The sequence below is a fragment of the Trichogramma pretiosum genome, unplaced genomic scaffold (genome assembly GCF_000599845.2).
Source record: "Trichogramma pretiosum strain Unisexual culture from Peru unplaced genomic scaffold, Tpre_2.0 scaffold3, whole genome shotgun sequence".
Taxonomy (NCBI): Eukaryota; Metazoa; Arthropoda; class Insecta; order Hymenoptera; family Trichogrammatidae; genus Trichogramma; species Trichogramma pretiosum.
Window position 1 is genome coordinate 2,409,578 of NW_019641698.1, and position 17,186 is coordinate 2,426,763.

General features: G+C 39.5%; 2 protein-coding genes across 3 annotated transcripts; one reads left to right on the forward strand and one right to left on the reverse strand.

The window, feature by feature from the left end:
• LOC106650359 (transmembrane and TPR repeat-containing protein CG4050) lies at positions 1-12,512 on the reverse strand. Its single transcript, XM_014368308.2, has 14 exons — positions 11,264-12,512; positions 5,012-5,148; positions 4,233-4,314; positions 3,988-4,087; positions 3,715-3,830; positions 3,410-3,582; positions 2,755-3,010; positions 2,509-2,657; positions 1,957-2,266; positions 1,531-1,821; positions 1,231-1,413; positions 851-1,135; positions 376-778; positions 1-289 (listed from the first exon to the last, which is right to left on the reverse strand). The coding sequence occupies exons 1-14, from the start codon at positions 11,453-11,455 to the stop codon at positions 87-89; spliced, it is 2,880 nt and encodes a 959-aa protein (XP_014223794.1). The 5' UTR covers positions 11,456-12,512; the 3' UTR covers positions 1-86.
• Positions 12,513-13,113: 601 nt separating this feature from the next.
• LOC106650405 (NADH dehydrogenase [ubiquinone] 1 alpha subcomplex subunit 9, mitochondrial) lies at positions 13,114-15,559 on the forward strand. 2 transcript variants are annotated; one of them, XM_014368380.2, is made up of 8 exons: positions 13,114-13,221; positions 13,329-13,453; positions 13,598-13,806; positions 13,883-14,176; positions 14,238-14,404; positions 14,482-14,610; positions 14,680-14,869; positions 15,230-15,559. In XM_014368380.2, the coding sequence occupies exons 2-8, from the start codon at positions 13,414-13,416 to the stop codon at positions 15,416-15,418; spliced, it is 1,218 nt and encodes a 405-aa protein (XP_014223866.1). In that variant the 5' UTR covers positions 13,114-13,221; positions 13,329-13,413; the 3' UTR covers positions 15,419-15,559. The 2 variants fall into 2 exon arrangements, with proteins under 2 accessions (XP_014223866.1, XP_014223867.1); XM_014368381.2 differs by having other exon boundaries at positions 13,148-13,171.
• Positions 15,560-17,186: the final 1,627 nt, after the last annotated feature.

Here is a 17,186-nt window from a genome sequence, read left to right on the forward strand (position 1 = left end):
TATTTTATAATATATTTTACGACTTTGTAAATAATTTTTTTTTTGTTGCGTTAATAATTTTTTCTTTAACATCATGATTTCGGGCATCACACTTTGCTCTTGGTCGTGCCGCCGCTACGATTCGTACTCTTCGGTTCTGTAGTGGTAATCTTAGTCCTAGTAGGGGTGCGCTTCTGAGTCAGATCGAGTTTGGTCGCGTCAGCGCTTATTATGCGATTGAAAGCGCCATTCTCGGGCCTCGATCCGGTAATGCTGCTCAAACTATCCACGTTGTCTTGATTATTTGGTACTTTTAAATGGACAAAAAATAATGATTGCGTCGTTATTACTTGAAAGTGCACAATTAGAATTCACAAAAAGACAAGTAATACTTACTATTACGATTAACGCGTGGCCGCGTATTTATCAGCTCGCTAACCGACTGCTGAGTGCGTTTCTGCTGATTGTTCCCTGAGTAATGATTGTGATTAAGGAAGGCCGGCGATTCCGTGCTGTCACGCTGCTGCTGACTCTGCTGATCTTGGGCCGCGGGCAGGGGCTGCGACCAGAACGAGTCATCGAAAATCTCATTGTCGACCTCCTCGTCGGGCAATCGATTTAAGCGCGCTCGCACGATCGCCAAATGCCGATGCACGTAGTCCTGCTCGGGCGCCAGGGCTGCGGCTTTTTCCAGACACTGAGCTGCCAAGCCGAGCTTGCCGCGCTCCACCATTACCACGCAAAGATTGTGCAAGCCTTGTATGTTGGTCGGATCCAGCTGGAGAATCTTTCGGTAGCACTGCACTCGCATTTACATGTATTTAATTGTGTGGTCTAATAATAACACTTTTGTGGATAAATTCTCTCTTACGTTTTCAGCTGCATCCAAATCCTTAATATTGTTAATGTAAATATCACCGAGCAAAATTAGCCCCTTTACGTGATCCGGATGAAATCTGACGAGTTGATTCAGAAAAGGAGCAGCTTCCAAAGGCCGTTGCTCGTCGGCCAACAGCAGAGCCAAATTGAACAGAGCTGATCTGAAGTCCTCCTTCAGAGCAACGGCATTTCTGAACCATCTCTCGGCATCCTCGCTGTCGTGATCGTCCATCGCAAGCATACCAAGATTGAAATGTACCCTCTCGTTATTGGAATCCTGCGTACGAATGGAATTTCATTTTTATCGAGATTCATCATAGGTAGCGTGTGCGCGCGCAGTTTCGACCCTTAAATCCATCAATTAGTGCATACCTTTCGCAATAACTTCAGTAATCTCTCTCTGGCGACTTTTCGGAGCTCAGCGCGACCTAGCTCCTGCAGAAGTATGGCCGAGTTGAGCAAAGCCTGCTCGTGCTCCGGATCGAATTCCAGGGCTTTGTCGAGATAGGCCAGGGCCTGCGAGGCTTTTCCTTGCTCCAAAAACACAACGCCGAGCTGTAAATAAAAATGCCCACGCGGCGCCGTTAAATTTCGATGATCATAAAAGCTCTCTCGACATATCCACGTCCTAGGTGCGGATGATAAACGAGCACTTCTCCGCGCCACACTCACATTATAATAAATGTCAGGATTGTTGCTGTCGTAAAATAGGGCTCGCTCGTAAACCTCCTGGGCTTCTTTCGTGCGATTGAGTTTGATGAGGACGTCACCGCGATTGATGTACGCCAGCGTGTAATCCGCTCGCATGCTGATCGCCTGCCTGTACAGCAGGTCGGCCTCCTCCAGCCTCGTCGCGTTTTTCGCTATGAGATTGGCCAGATTTACAAAAACGTTCAGATGATTGGGCGCTATCCGCGCTTGATAGGACTCCCCGGGTTTGGCTTTCGGTAGCAGAGATTTGGCCTGTAATGGGGAAAAAATTCATGGTGATATTTTTTTTTGACGACGTGAATATTATTGCTATGCATCATGTACAGATGAAAAACCATCTACGAATAACTACGAATCTATGGATGAGCCATAAAGTAATTTGCGAACCTTCAAGTAAGCGTCCTCAGCCTCCTTGAACATCTTCAAATGATTGTAAGTCCGGCCGACGTTGATGTGCGCGCCGATGTCGTCGCCCTGCACCTGCACGGCCATGTTGAAAAAATTCAGCGCCTCCATGAAGCGGCCTTGGCTCTCGAGCGCGTGGCCGACGTTGTTGAAGAGCTTGGCGTTGCGGTCGTTGACTTTGAGACCCGACATGAATATCTGATACTCGTCCTGCCAGTCGTAATTCCTCACGTAGGTTTTCGTGGCGAAGGACAGCAGCAGCGTGAGCAGCAGCAACACCGATAATTTTTTACTGCAACAAGAAAAAAAGTCGCGAACGCGAAAGCGGACGCTCGATAAATTTGTCGCTTTTTGCCCGCTCATCGACGTACAGGTAAGCATGGCCATATTACTCCCGATACCCCAGGTCGTGTAAAATGTATTTTCATATTTGGTGAATTTTTTCTTTCGTACGATATGCAAGAGGAATTGTCGGGAGTAATGTAAACCGACCATCGTAAATTTACAAGTGGAGGCAAGCATACTCTTAAATACCTTTTTTCACATAGAATGTGACATCCGTATCCAACGAGCATACAGAATCCCATGGAAGGTGCATAAAGTACTCTTTCGGCAACAACAAAACCGACTGGAAAAAATAGATTTGAAGCCGGTAGAAAGGGAAGAATCATCATCGCTAAACTCTGCGAAAAATTTAGAAAAAAAAGAAGATAGAACAATTTTGAACTTCAATGGTACTGAACGTAATTGCTGCTACGAAATAAAAAAAGAAAGACTCACCATGATGATTATTATTGACGTTTGTCGATTGCACGTGAGCACGGCGGTGGCGAGCAAGCCGAGGACCGTCGAGTGGGCCGCCAGAGTGGCCAAGTTTCTCACGTCCAGCAGGCCCTCGACCAGTGGTATCGTGCCCATGGTCCAGTCGCAGCACAGATCCGTCGGAAGGAACAGCAGACGCATATTGACGGCGGCTAAATAATTATACGTCAATTGTCTGGTCGGCGTCGCGGCCACCGACGCCGGATTGTCAAACCTGTAATGCAACGCGGGCACGGCGGCAACCATTAAAATTCAATCTTTAAGCCGACCTCCCAACAAACCGAGCAGCGGTGGCAGCTCGCTCGCGGGGGCTAATTCGATTTATCTTCATGCGCCAATTTCGATATTATGACGCACGGCGAAGGATGAATAATACATAAATTATTATATCGCTGGATAAAGAGAGAGAGAGAGAGAGAGAGAAAATGAATTTTATAAAGTTGCAAGATTAATTTGGCATTTCGATTTCAGTCCGATGTATATCGGACACATATTCAATAAAATGGAAAAGTCGATTCGATATATATACCGCGCGGGGTAAAATTCATTACTTCTCTCGCATGCAAAAACGTCAGAATGCGCGATGTGAAATATACGTATATATTCAAGTTACCTGGTGAATACGGGCAGCTTCGAGCCCATCACGTGTAATCTTAAAATTAACAGACTAAAGGTAACGAGGGTGACGGCGGTGAGTCGCTTTGTGCCCTCGCTCGACCAGCTCGGCGATATCTTTTTACCGTCGAACGCCGACTTGAGCGCTAATACAATGTCCAAAGCTCGAACCTGCATCGAAAGAACAAGTAGCGGTAGTAGTAGAAAAGTAGGGCGGAAAATCAAAGGAGCTGACTCGACAAACACACATCGGAGAGAGTCGAGTCGGCGCGTTAATTATTCATCATAAAGTCTCTCAATTACCCTTTGTACAACGAAAATTTCATATAAAACGCAGACTGCAGTGGCGGTGATCCCTTGCTCCTTGCACAGCATAGCCACGAGCACGAAGAACATGGACATTATTAATGATCTCCAGCCTGTTAAGGGATACGTGTGTGAGTATTATATATATACGTGCATGTGCCAAAAAGTCCGCACGAGAAAGTCGAAGAAAAACAAGGTATACGCTTTTCGCGAGTATAAGAGTATACGAGAGGTGAAAACGAATCGTTTTGTTTTACGAAAAATACGGACCTGTGGATCGTTTGCTTCTGCAACACTTGGTGTAGGTCATCAAAGCGGCCAAGTAAAACAAGGATGACAAGGTCTCGGCTCGGCCGACGACTCCCGTAACCTGTCGACGTTCAAACGTGTTACGAATTCATGTATACATTAACATTCATAGGGTAAACAGCTTATATAGATTTCGTGCTTTCATGCGTAAGCTCGGAATATACATCGTTTTTTTCAAGGCAGTAATCTAAAGTGCGTGCGCTTACCGCCTCTGTGTGTATAGGATGAACGGCGAACAGCAGAGCCGAGATGAAACTCGCAACGTCTGGTAAAAACATCAAGCATATTCTGGAAAAAAAATGTAAACCCGATTCGATTTTAATGCCATTCCGAGAGATGACAAATCCTGATGTTAACTTTATGTCATACTGGATGCATAGCAATAGTAAATGTGTGCTTTGGGCTTTTAAAGTACTCGATCGTGTTTTTGCTTCGAATCAACATGTAATACTATTATATATCGGAATTAGACTAATATATGATCTGACTTATCGAGATAGATAACGACTCCACTCAGAGTTCGACGGTGTAGTTTAAATTCAGCAAATTCTCGATGAAAATTGATGTTTACGCAAAATCCTACAACAGAATATGATGAAAAAAATACCCTTCAGTTTACTTTAAGCATACAATATACGAGCGCCGCATCCCTCTGCCCCGTTGCTTCGTGAATATTTTCCCGTTACGCAACTGGAGCGTGCGGCGCGCAGCTTCATTTTTAAATGAATAAAAAAGAAAAAAAATCATCTCCACTTGGTGATTTTTTTTTGGTTGGTTTGAAAAAAGCTGAATAAAAAAACCGAGCATATTCACGAATCAAGTCCGTCTCTATACGTATGGCACGTTGTGTGTCCGGCCTGTCTATTCACGAGTATCTGCCAATTCTCTCGTGCTCGTGTGTGTTTGCCAGGAATCCGCGTATCCAATACGCGAATGCTACGATGGTCTTCGTCAGTTTTACGTATATACACAGTTTGTTACCAACCTGAAGTACAAAAGGCTAACTCCAACGTGTAGAATAACGTTGAAAAGATGATATCCCATCGGGTCCAATTGATGTATCATGTAATTCCAACGGAATGTGAGGACGCAGAGCGGCCTGTACGATTTGTGCGATTGTTCCTGTGAGCAAAAAAAAAATCCCAATATTTTAAAAATTGTGTAAACTCATGATCAATTTTGTATAAAGTAATATTTTCATTTGCATAACATCGATGAATTGTAGAATTCACTCAAATAAATTAAATATTTATTTGATTGGTCAAAATATTTCCCCTCAACGAAACATTTCATTAAAGGAACTGAAAATTTAATTAATTTGAGTAAATTACACAGTTAACCGAATGAAATATTCCAGTCGATCAGTTGAACGTTAAATCGATTGGATTGAATAGGGAAATATTTTTCTCAGTGTGTTACATTAAAACAGTTCATTGATGCGGTAAAAAGTTTATACAAATTCGACGTAATTTTTCAGCACAAAGATGCAAGATTTTCCGAGACCTGGGACCATGTAATAAATGGCTGAGTTTGAATTAAAAAAAAAAAGATACAAAAATTAAATTGAATCGAATTTAATACGATGAATGCACGCGCGAGATCATCTCAGAGCACGGTTTTGAAAATTGCTTTCAGCTCAAATTGCATTAAATGTCGAGCATTTTCTTTTCACAATGTACGTAATCAACGTCATCGTGAAAAGACGCTTTCTACGGATAGCCAAACAAATTATTTCGAGGATTACAATTAGTGAACTATTGTTCAAGAGGGTCGAAATTTTGTTTGATAGAGAGCTGAAAGCGCCGAATGTTGCGTCTCAATTTGGCGATTACTAATGGTGTATTCGGTTTTCGAACGGTTCTAGAAGATACATATTTTAACCAAGTTGTTTTGGTCGCATGGAAATATACCAAAAGTTACAACTCTTGAAAGCAAAAGAGAGTCAATAAAATATTCTACTAATAATTGAGTATGACCTGAAAATTGAAAATTAAATTATTTGACGAGGAAGAAGGAAGATACTTCGATTCACTGATTATATTTACTCTGTATTGATTTCGTACGATATTTGTATTTCAAAATTATATAATATGTGCAATATAATAATGACGATTTTTCGTGAATCCCCCAGCCTAAAGTAACATTTTCATTTCGCTCAGCGGGAGTAAAATGTTACTTTAGGTTGGGGTGGCAAAAAAAATAAATTGTCGAGTATGTACGGGGTAATGATGGATTTTTGAAATGCCCGGAATAATCCAGTGGAATTAAATAAGTACACCTCGAAATAGTTCAGTCGGATTGAAGAAGGGCAAAATAAAAATAAAACGACGAAGGTTGCAATCAAGACACATAAATTACGACTCGAAAGTTGGCTTGATTAAAATTAATTCTGCGCATCGTACGTATATGCAGGCGCGCGGATACGCGACGTGGAACGTATTACGGTAAACATTTGATAAATTGAAGGCGCGAAATATATACCATATAACGTAACCGACGGAGTATTGTCTGGAGGTAATCATAATTGAAAGCGAGATGCAGAGAAACACTTTGTGAAACAATAGCGGGGGTGCATGTGTGTGTGTGTGTGTGTGGAGGTGATATCACAGGAGGCGTATACGTGCTATACAAGCCTCGGCGTCGTAATTTCGATTACATGCCACAATCGCGCCTCGCTAATCTCGCTCTATCTCTTCCCCTTCGCTTCTCTCTCTCGCTCGTCGGCGTGTGGCACGGTTAAGCTAAGTAAGGATCAAATAAATCACTGGCACAAACGTGTACATTCGCATGTGCACGGCTATATATGGTATATATAGTAGTGCAGTAGTACACACATGCAAGCGAGAGCTGCTTGTCGGTCATAGATCACGAAAACACGTTGAATGTGCAACGTCGCATCGTCCCATCGCCTATATATCAATGTGGGCTGTAATACTTGTGTTATATGGCCAGGAATATATTATGCATGTCTGCACGCGCGTACATTATAATATATTTTGTATGTGTATGGTTCATCAGAAGCCGCAGCAACGAGGCGGCGAATCGACAAAAGTCCGTCGCCGCGAACACAGCTGCGACCTGTGCTTGCAGCAGTAGCAGCGCAATATAAGTATATGTATATATACGCGGAGATGCACAAGTGCAGCAGCGGGTTTCGAGAAAAGTATACGCGGCGCAAGTACACAAGAGCTGATTCAGCCGGTGGCGCGAGCGAGGCCGCAAATTTTGCTCTGCGCGCGCGATTCTTAACTTTCCTCAAGGTGCGAGAACTTAAGTTTACAGAGAGAGTGAGGGAAGATAGAGAAGAGAAGAGAAGCGCGAGTATAAGAGTAACGTAGGAATATCCATATACGCTCGAAATGTATACATATACAGCGAGAGGGTCGACGTCGTCTGCTACCGCTGCTCTAGCTATATAGAGTACATACCGTGAGGGAAAGACGAGGTGGATCAATATCCCAGCCGCACGAGCCATATAGACGCCATACGCAGAGGGAAAGAGAGAGAGAGAGAGAGAGCAGAGTAAAAGCTGCACACAAGTTGCAAAGAGCTGATGTTCAAGCTCGCGCGCGCCTCCCGCTGCTGCTCCGCTATACTACTACGACGTCTACGTCGCCGTCGTCGTCGTCGTCGTCAACCGAAAAAGGGCAGTTTTTACACATATTTTCCTTGCTCTTCACTTGCATATCTATGTGTATACGGCGGCATATAGATCCTCGTGCCCCTCTCGCGTATTACCTTTGTATTCGTATATCTATATATGAACTCCGTTAGGTGGAAAAAGAGCGCGAGCTTTTTTTTCTTCTTTTACTCGCAGCGACATAAGTCACGAAAAAAAAAACAAAAAAAAGAAAGAAAGAAAACAACGAGTTCTTATTGCCGTTGAGACTGTGTGTCTATATAATATATTGCGCCTAGCCATCGGGTGCAGCACGCGTCTCGAGAAATAAAAAAAATATATATACACGAAGAACGCAAACGTCCCCGGCGCCGCTACGTGTAATTAGTATGAAATACTAAGAGTTTTCGGTGAAAAATAATTCCTTCTTTGTCGTTTTGCGCGCGCGAGCTTCGAGCTTAATTAAAGCTAGAGCGACGGGGCAAAATACTTGCGCGCGAATACTTTATAGCGAGAAATGCCTTTTAACAAATAAAATGTTAATGATAATGCACGCAGGCAAGTTTTTTGTCCTTTTAAAAATTTACTGCCGCGCTCTGATGCGCGTACGCGTACGATGATGGAGAGCATTAGATTTCAAACGAGCAAGATGTACTCGCTCTATCTTACTCTCTTTCACCGCGCGTTAGTCGTGCAGAGAGAGAGAGAGAGAGAGAGAGAGAGAGAGAGAGAGAGAGAGAGAGAGAGAGAGAGAGGTATAACGAGANATTATAATTTAGTAAAATAGTCATTTATCTTGGTTTGTTTTTTCTTTTGGTCAATTATTTTGAAAATAAATTTTTCAAATTTGTAGTACTCTTCAAAGGATTTCGAACGATGTTGAACTCCTCGTCTCAAGACTTGTAATGCGTTAAACATTTCTAGATTATTAGGTGCGGGTTCTATACTATCATCTTCCTCTTCAATTTCTGATTCATCTGTGTCCAATTTTTGGCATATGTCATCATCTGTTGGCTTTCCAGAGGTTTCTAGACATTCGTCAATATCTATCCACTCGTCAAAAACCTCATGTGTCATATCTTCCGGATAAATTTCGTTCAAGCTAACGTTGCTCGAAATATTACATATTTCATTAGTTCCGTTAACAAACCCAGCCTTTCTAAAACAATTTTTTATCGTTTCGCTAGATACATAAGACCAAGCTTCTTTGATCTGATGTAGCGCATCAAGCAGAGAGGTCTTCTTGGCAATGTCATTGGCTTTGACATTTTGTTGATTATCTAATATTTGTATAATCCGTTCCCTCATTGTTCTTCGATAGTACGCTTTTAATGTACGAATTATACCTTGATCGCAAGGCTGTATCAGAGACGTCGTGTTGGCAGGTAAATAAACCACTGTAATATTTTTCATAGGCTCTAAGTTTGAATGTGCACCGCAATTATCAATGGTTAATAAAATTTTGCGTTTTAATTGTCTATCCCAATTTCGTAGCCAATCAGAAAAAATGTCTCTTGTCATCCACGCGTTTCTGTTGGCCGTGTAAGCAATAGGCAATTGAGTCACATCTTTGAAGCATTGTGGATTCTTAAATTTTCCAATAACAAACAGGTCTTTTTTTTCACCTGCCATACTGGCACAGCATAACAACGTTATACGCTCCTTACTTGTTTTGAAGCCTTTCGTATTTTCTGATTTTAGAGCATATGTATGCTCTGGTAATGCTCGGTAGTATAAACCCGTTTCGTCAGCATTAAATATATCGCTTGGCGAATAATTTTTAGATATTTCTGGCCATTCTTGTATAAACCACTCATTTGCACTTGTAAAATCAGCTTCGGCTTGTTCACCATGTGGCTTGCGATACACAATATTTTCTCGGCCTCTCCAACGTGAGAGCCAACCGTCAGTGGCCTTGAAATTTTCTTTGCCTAATTTCTTTGACAAATCTTCAGCTTTTGCTTTAAGTAACGGGCCATTAATTGGAGCGCCTTTTTCTCTCACTTCCACAAACCATTTCTTCAACGTTTTTTCTACGTCTTCGTCTTTGCCGCATCGTTTTCTCTTGCGGCTGAGATTTTCGTGAGAGCAAGAGGTACTTTCTATCTCGTAACGATTTAATAATAATCTACTAAGAGTAGCTTGTGATATGTTTAATAACAGCGCTGCATCACTTTGTGATAAATTTGGCAACAAATCATATTTTTTTAGTAGCTCCTTTTTTTCAAGGACACTTAAGCCTTTTCTATGAACTATAGCTGATGATTTTTTCATACTTGTATCACTAACACAATTAATTATTATGAGCATGTAATACCGACGGTGCTATGAGAAAGTACTGACAATGAAACTTGTATTTAATCGACAACAACATTGAATGTAAACATCGTCTTCAAACTAAATTTGATTCTATTAAGCGAAAAGTTTATTCACTTAAGCGGTGAATTTTACATGTATAAGGATACGGGAAAATCATTGTTAGGATTTTTGATTCATTTAACCGGCGTATTCTATTAAGCGCAATTCTCTTAAGCGGCGACCACTGTACATCCGCAGAGCCTGAGAAATTGAGAGATGCTTGGCGCGCTGCGCTCGCGAACACGCATATATACCTGCCGTGCGTGAATTATACACATTGCCTTATCAATTTCGCCGCCAAAGAGTCAACTTTGTACAACTTTATGAGGCCGGGCCTCCGTACTATTACGTGATTCATAAATAAACGCAAGAATGTTGTACAAAGTTGACATGGACGAGTTAGACGTCGATTCTTAATCATAATCGAATCTACTCTCAACTAGAGAGCAAGAAGAAAAGTTAACTCGAGTAGATATGATTTTATTATAATATCGAGAGGGGAGTTGACAAAAAATTAATGGAATAAGTAGATACGATTATGCGAAATTTTGCAACTAACTTGATAAAATTTGTTAATTATTAGTCGGTTTATTTCCGATCGAATCTAATATCCGACTAATGTCTCTCGAAACGCGTTATTTTATTTGTGACATACGAGTGCGGTTTGACTCGATTAGATCCTAATGAATAGATATGATCTTCGAACATGTATTTTCAAAAGAAAGTAATCTCATTTTTTCGAGAATCGAAACGATATTACTTTTTTATTCTGCTATATATTATAAGTAAGGACGCTCATATTTTTAGACTGATAAAATATTAAATAGAACGATAAAATATTTTTTGAAAAAAATCACCAAAGAATATTAAAAATGAAGCGATATTTGCTCGTACGCGCCAGCATCGGAGCCAGGGGAGAAAAGTTCGATTCATTTGAATATTTTCAATTCGGAGTCATATCGTGCTCCGACGTACAAAGAGCATTTTTGACTTATTGAAAAGGTCGAAATTGACTTTTTTTAATAGAATATGCGTCTGGCGTCATGGAACTTGGACTGGGCTCGAATCAATGGCTCCAAACGCGTTGATTGAAACATGTTACATACATATAGGTATAGCACAAATTTGTGACTATTACGAGCGCGTCAAAGACGACGCGTCGAGGATCAGCGATCACCTGACTCAACGCAGTCTGCGCGTCGTGTCAATGACATCATTATGGGTATATATTGCATTCAGCTGAAGCGATCATCGACTCACCTTGTGCATCGGCGTGCCCCAGAAGTCGTTGAAGAAGACATTCTTGAGCGGCGTGTGCGACCTGAGGTCTCGGTTCTCCTTGATGGCGGATATGTCGTCGAAGACGAAGCCGCAGCCGAGACTGTTGAGGTAGACGCCGAGTGCAGCGGCGCACACGGCCACAGCGAGGCATCCCCGCGCTGGTACTCCCATGTCATTTCTCCGCTACGTCGGACACTTGCTCGCGCTTAAAGTTATTTAAGACGTGTGTGCCGTGTATTATGCTGCTGCTGCTGCTGCTCGTGTGTATACGTTTTAAGCGCACTTGTCATGCAGCAGAACACAGAGGCGACCGACGTACACACAAACACATGGGCCAGCTTCCAGTGTAAGTTCGTCTGTGTGTGCGTATGTATTCGCGTACGAGTCGCGCACGGCGCACCGCAGACACTTGCCAATGGGTATAGTACGTAGTCTCGATCCTTGTGTCAGCGGAATTCGGAGCTCGCTCGAATCACCGAGTCCTATATGGACTCGATCGTCGTCGGGGCCCGGGCTCTTTCAACAACAGCTGCTTCTTCTGCTACACCAGCGACGAGGTCGACGCACCCGCTTTCTACTCATGTCGTTGCTCTATCGACCCGTAATACATATACCTACGAGTGTATACGAGCGCGAGTACCTGTGTTGGTGTTGGTGTGTGTACACACGCGCGCGCGCGCCGCACACGCACACGCAAACTGCTCACTTACGCGCACTCGTCCTTTTTCGATGTTCGCAACCAGCCGTCTTACGAATGAACGAGATTATCCTCGCGCCGTTACATAGTTCACACTCGATGCACTAGTGTCGAACGCTCGGTGCGCCGTCGTTACAGGCGGACGCCAGAACGCGTTAGCGAGCTCGAAATATCGCTGCACAGGATCAATACGTCTCGACGCGTTCTATCGTCCGAAAACGCAAATGTATCTTGACTCGAGGTCGGGATCGAGTCCAAGACGCCGTTTTTTACATGATTGTAACACAAACACCCACGCAGAGTCGACCGTGCAGTGCACTCGTGCACGTATACGCTCTACAACGCGAAAGAGGGGTTGCAATTTAACGAGGCTGCAGGCTATATTGTACTGTGGAGCCAGTGGTTTCTGCGAGCTCTATCTCTGCTGCTGCTGCTACTGTTCTACTGCTGCGCTCGACTGCAGAGTGCAGCGCTTGTGGTGGTGGCGGCGGCTCTGTCCCTCAGTTTCGTCGTCTCGGGGCCGCAGAGCAGCGAGTGCAGGACTCCGAAATTAGCAGCCTACGCAACGTTTGCGCAAATACGTAGTCTCTTCGGTCAGTGACTTATTCTGCGCAGCGAACGATGGCGCTAAGGTCGTCGATTCGACTTTACCTTCTTTTTCTGCGAAAACATTTGTACACGTTTCCGTAAATATTTCGTGATTTTTCCAATCATTGTTGTATCAAAAAACTCAATCAGTAGCTCGTTACGGAATAAATTTGATTACAATTACGTTAATTTTCTTTCAATAAATTTTTAAATAGTTTTTCGTATGAATTGTCCACTCTGTAGTACCGAAATATTAATGCAATTATGGTTTGAGTTGTTTCATAAACATTTTATTTCTACTCAAAAAATTAATAATAATTTTCGATAAATAATTTAAAAAAATATAATTGGCATTTAGTATATTACATGGTATTTTGGTATTTTGGTAATTTCAGTAATACAATTTAAAAGGGCCAAATTTTTTTGATTTTACGCTCTTCTCGTGATTGTGATTATGTAAAGTTGTTCGATAAAATATAATCGATGAAGAAACTCAATTTTGTAAATCGTGCCCGACGAATAGTACGACAGATCGACGTGGTCAAAATTGGCGGCAGCACCCGTCACGTACTGTCAGAAATATTCTGTATTAAAACTTTAAGGTTCGAATACTCATCACATATTGTCAAATTAACTAACCAAAATTAAATAAGTAATTATTTTCTGTTTAAATTTATTAATTCTAACGAGCCTTTAAAAAGCAAATATTCATAAAATACATTAAACCTTTCAATAATGATATCCAATGTTAATGTTTAGCACTCAGTATTCGCCAGCGTAGCAGACGTCTTTATTTTGCAAGGGTGCAAAATAAGATCTGTAGTGATCTGCCAATAGTGCAAAAATGGCTGCACTCGTAACAAAAACTCATTTTCAAGTTGCCAGTGAGTAGTGTTACAAATAATACATTTAATGACTCATAAAAGAGTTTGTACCAATTGGTGCTTAGTTAACTTATGTGAAAGTCTATTGTTTATTATATAACTGTCAAAAATATTTTTATTTACCTTCCTGCATTTTTGTTGCAGAGAGGCAATCACTATATACTCTGAGTGTAGCTGTGCAGTCATGTAACTACTCTCAAAAACCCAGAGTCATAAAAAATCCGACGCTTGCTTCTATGAAAAGAGGAACTGGTGGTCGCAGCTCTTTCAATGGCATCGTCTGCACTGTTTTTGGTAATTCTGGATTTATTGGTAGACATGTGGTCAATCGACTTGGTAAAATAGGAACCCAAGTATGTTGATTATTTATTGTAAAAGATGTAGTATTTTCTCTTATTTGATACATTAATATGTTGTTTCATCTTACAGTTAATATTACCCTATAGAAAAGAATTCTACGATGTTGCTGATTTGAAGCTCTGTGGAGATCTTGGTCAAGTATTATTCCATCCTTTTGACTTACGCGATGAAGATTCTATACTGAAGTGCATTAAATATTCCAATGTTGTCGTAAATCTCATCGGCAGTGACTGGGAAACTAAAAACTTCAAGTACAATGATGTTCATGTAGAAGGTGCCGCAAGATTGGCAAGGCTTTGTGCACAAAGTGGAGTTGAACGATTCATTCATGTTTCATGTTTGAATGCTGCTGCAGAACCAAAGGTTGGTAAACTGATTATTCACGTCAACTGCATTCAAAGTAATAATGTTTTTTTTCTGTTAGCCTATTTTACTGCCAGAAGGTTCTAGATTATTTAAATCTAAGTGGGAAGGTGAATGGGCTGTTAAAACAGAATTCCCCAATGCTACTATTATTCGACCAGCGGATACATATGGAACAGCTGATAAATTCTGTCGCTTATATGCTAATAGGTGGAGAATGCATTTTAGGTGAGAGGTTTTAGTCATTTTTTCTCAAATAGTACACTGAATTTTTATTCATTTCTTTTTTTTTAATTCAAATTTAGAGGTGTTCCCTTGTACAAAAAAGGAGAACAAACTGAAAAACAACCAGTCTGGGTTGGAGATGTAGCTGCTGGTATTGTTGCTGCAATCAAAAATCCACAAGCTGCAGGAAGAACTTATCAATTTGTCGGGTGAGTGTATGAATTCAAACAAAAATTATGATTAATTTGTGCTACAATACCATGTTTATTGATTCGCAGACCTCATCGGTATAAGTTATCAGATTTAATGGACTGGTTCCATGAAATTTTGAGAAGAGAAGCTGCTGACTATGGTTATCAAAGAATTGATTTAGATTGGGCACCACTTTTTAAACTCAAAGTTACTCTTACTGAAATGCTTAGTCCTGCTTATCCACTAGGATTGTTACACTGGGAGGGTTTGGAAAAGGTAAGAAAATAGATATAATTTAGCAATCTAAATACTGAACATACAATCATTGTTGCTGCTTGCAAATGTTTAAAATTGACATGAAAATTTTTACATTCAAAGTTAATTTTTTAGTAATTTAATTCAAGAAAATTGACTTGAAAATACCTTCAGTGAATGATGAGAAAGAAATACATTTTCGAATTTATTTCTTCGTCGAATTTTGAGATGCCTCACATATCTAATTTTTTTGACAGTGAAAAATGTTGAAAATTGCTAATCTGCACCTTGCATATTTTTCAAAATTTTTCCTTGGAGATTAATACGAGCTTAATTATATTGATTCAAAGATTCAATGATATTTTTCTCATTTATTTACAGGAACACACAAGTGATAGAGTAATAAAAGGTGTCCCAACTCTTGAAGATCTTGGAATTACACCAATACCAGTTGACACGCAAATACCTTGGGAACTTGATCCACATCGTTTTGATGGTAGCTACGAAGCTGATTATGGAGAATATTCCGAAATAATTCCACCAAAACCCGTTGAAAGCGTTAGAATATAAATGAGTTATATGAAAGAATTGTAAGCTTATTCTAGGTAAAGAAACTCTATGTATTAAATACAAGCAGTGTATACTGAATTCATTCAAAATATGTTTTTTTTTTGTTACCAACGACAAAAATGGAAAATATTACGGCTGTATTCGAACAATTAATTTTTGTAAATAATAAAAATCTGTTACAATTTAGAATTTCGAAATTGATTATTTTTGTAAAAAAACTTCTCACATTCAATAAGTAAGCCTTTTTTCATATTTATTTTATTAAATAATTTTCAAAACACTTCTGGAGTCATAATGAGTATTACATCATAAGATAATTGATGAATGTTTCTGTATCATCATTAAAAAATACAAGCTAGTTTGGTCCTCGGTTACTTCAACAAAGTCTATCCAATAGAGTACTTAAAAATTAATGGTACAAAAAATCAAGGTAATTTATAAACTGTTGAAAAAATGTGTTTCTTATAAGTGCATAATATCATGAGAATTAAAATAATTAAGTCAACTTACAAGTATTTTAACCAACTCCTAAAAAATTCACGTTAAATATTATTGCAATATTGGATAATAACTTTAAATAAAAGACATTTTAATAATATTTTCAGAACCTTGGACTCCGTTTAAACCAATAGTTGTTTGCAATCATATTAAATTACAGCTTTCAGCTTATGAAGAGGATTTTTTTTTCATTTTCAAATATTTAAACCTAAGAATGTAATCATATCTATAACTGAATTTATATTTTTCATGAGTTATTTGAACATATTGAAGAGAAAATATTTGTAAACGCATACTATAAAATAGATAAGGCCATACCTAGCTTTTCAAATATGATGCGATTGAAAAAAATTTTATTGCAATAGGATTTTTTAGAACACTTCTTTTTTTGGAAATCGAGTATTCTGCTCGATCTCAACATAATAGTAATTATATATTACATTAAAAAATCGAAAAGTATTGTTCCATTTGTAGCAAATCTGAAAGACAATCAATTTTTAAATGTTTATTAATGATTGCGAATTTTTCCTTACGAAGTAGTATTTTTCGAATACAAAGCAGTTAATTTTCCTGGCATAAATTGACAATTGCTGAGTAATATCGTTTGGCATCAGATTCACTTAACATTAATATTTTATCACAATTTTAAAATTTTTTAATCAAGTAAGCACAACCCTTTGATAGAGCGATTCTTAAGATATAACACATTTTAAGCGAATGTTGTTAATCATATACTAATATTATTACAATAAAATTTAAAAAATCAATTGTTTCATTCAGCTTCTTTATTTGATAAGTATTTACATTTTAAATTATTTCTATAATTTTTAATCGGAGACCTGAAAATTAGCTATTAATATTACCCATCTATACTTTGCGTAGACTTTCATTGTTTAAACTCACTTTAGTTTACCAACACCGAATTTATATATATAGAAAACCTTTTGTATTAATATTAATCTTATCAAAATCCATTAAAATCCGTTCATATTTATAAAATTTTTATTCCTTGTCGGGAGTGCATGAATAATCCTCAGAGCATCCCCAACAATTTTAGTACAATACAAAAGGAGAAGGGGAAAGCACTTATTATTACCCTCCGCGTACAAGCATCGTGGAAATCCCAATTTGGTTTTCACCCATAAAACCTTAATCTTTAATGGCATCTTTTTCAAAGCAATTTCGAGCTCGTGATATTTTTAAGCTGCATACAATAATCGTATTTACTTAAAAATAATTTTACAATTGCACGTACGATTTATTATTAATA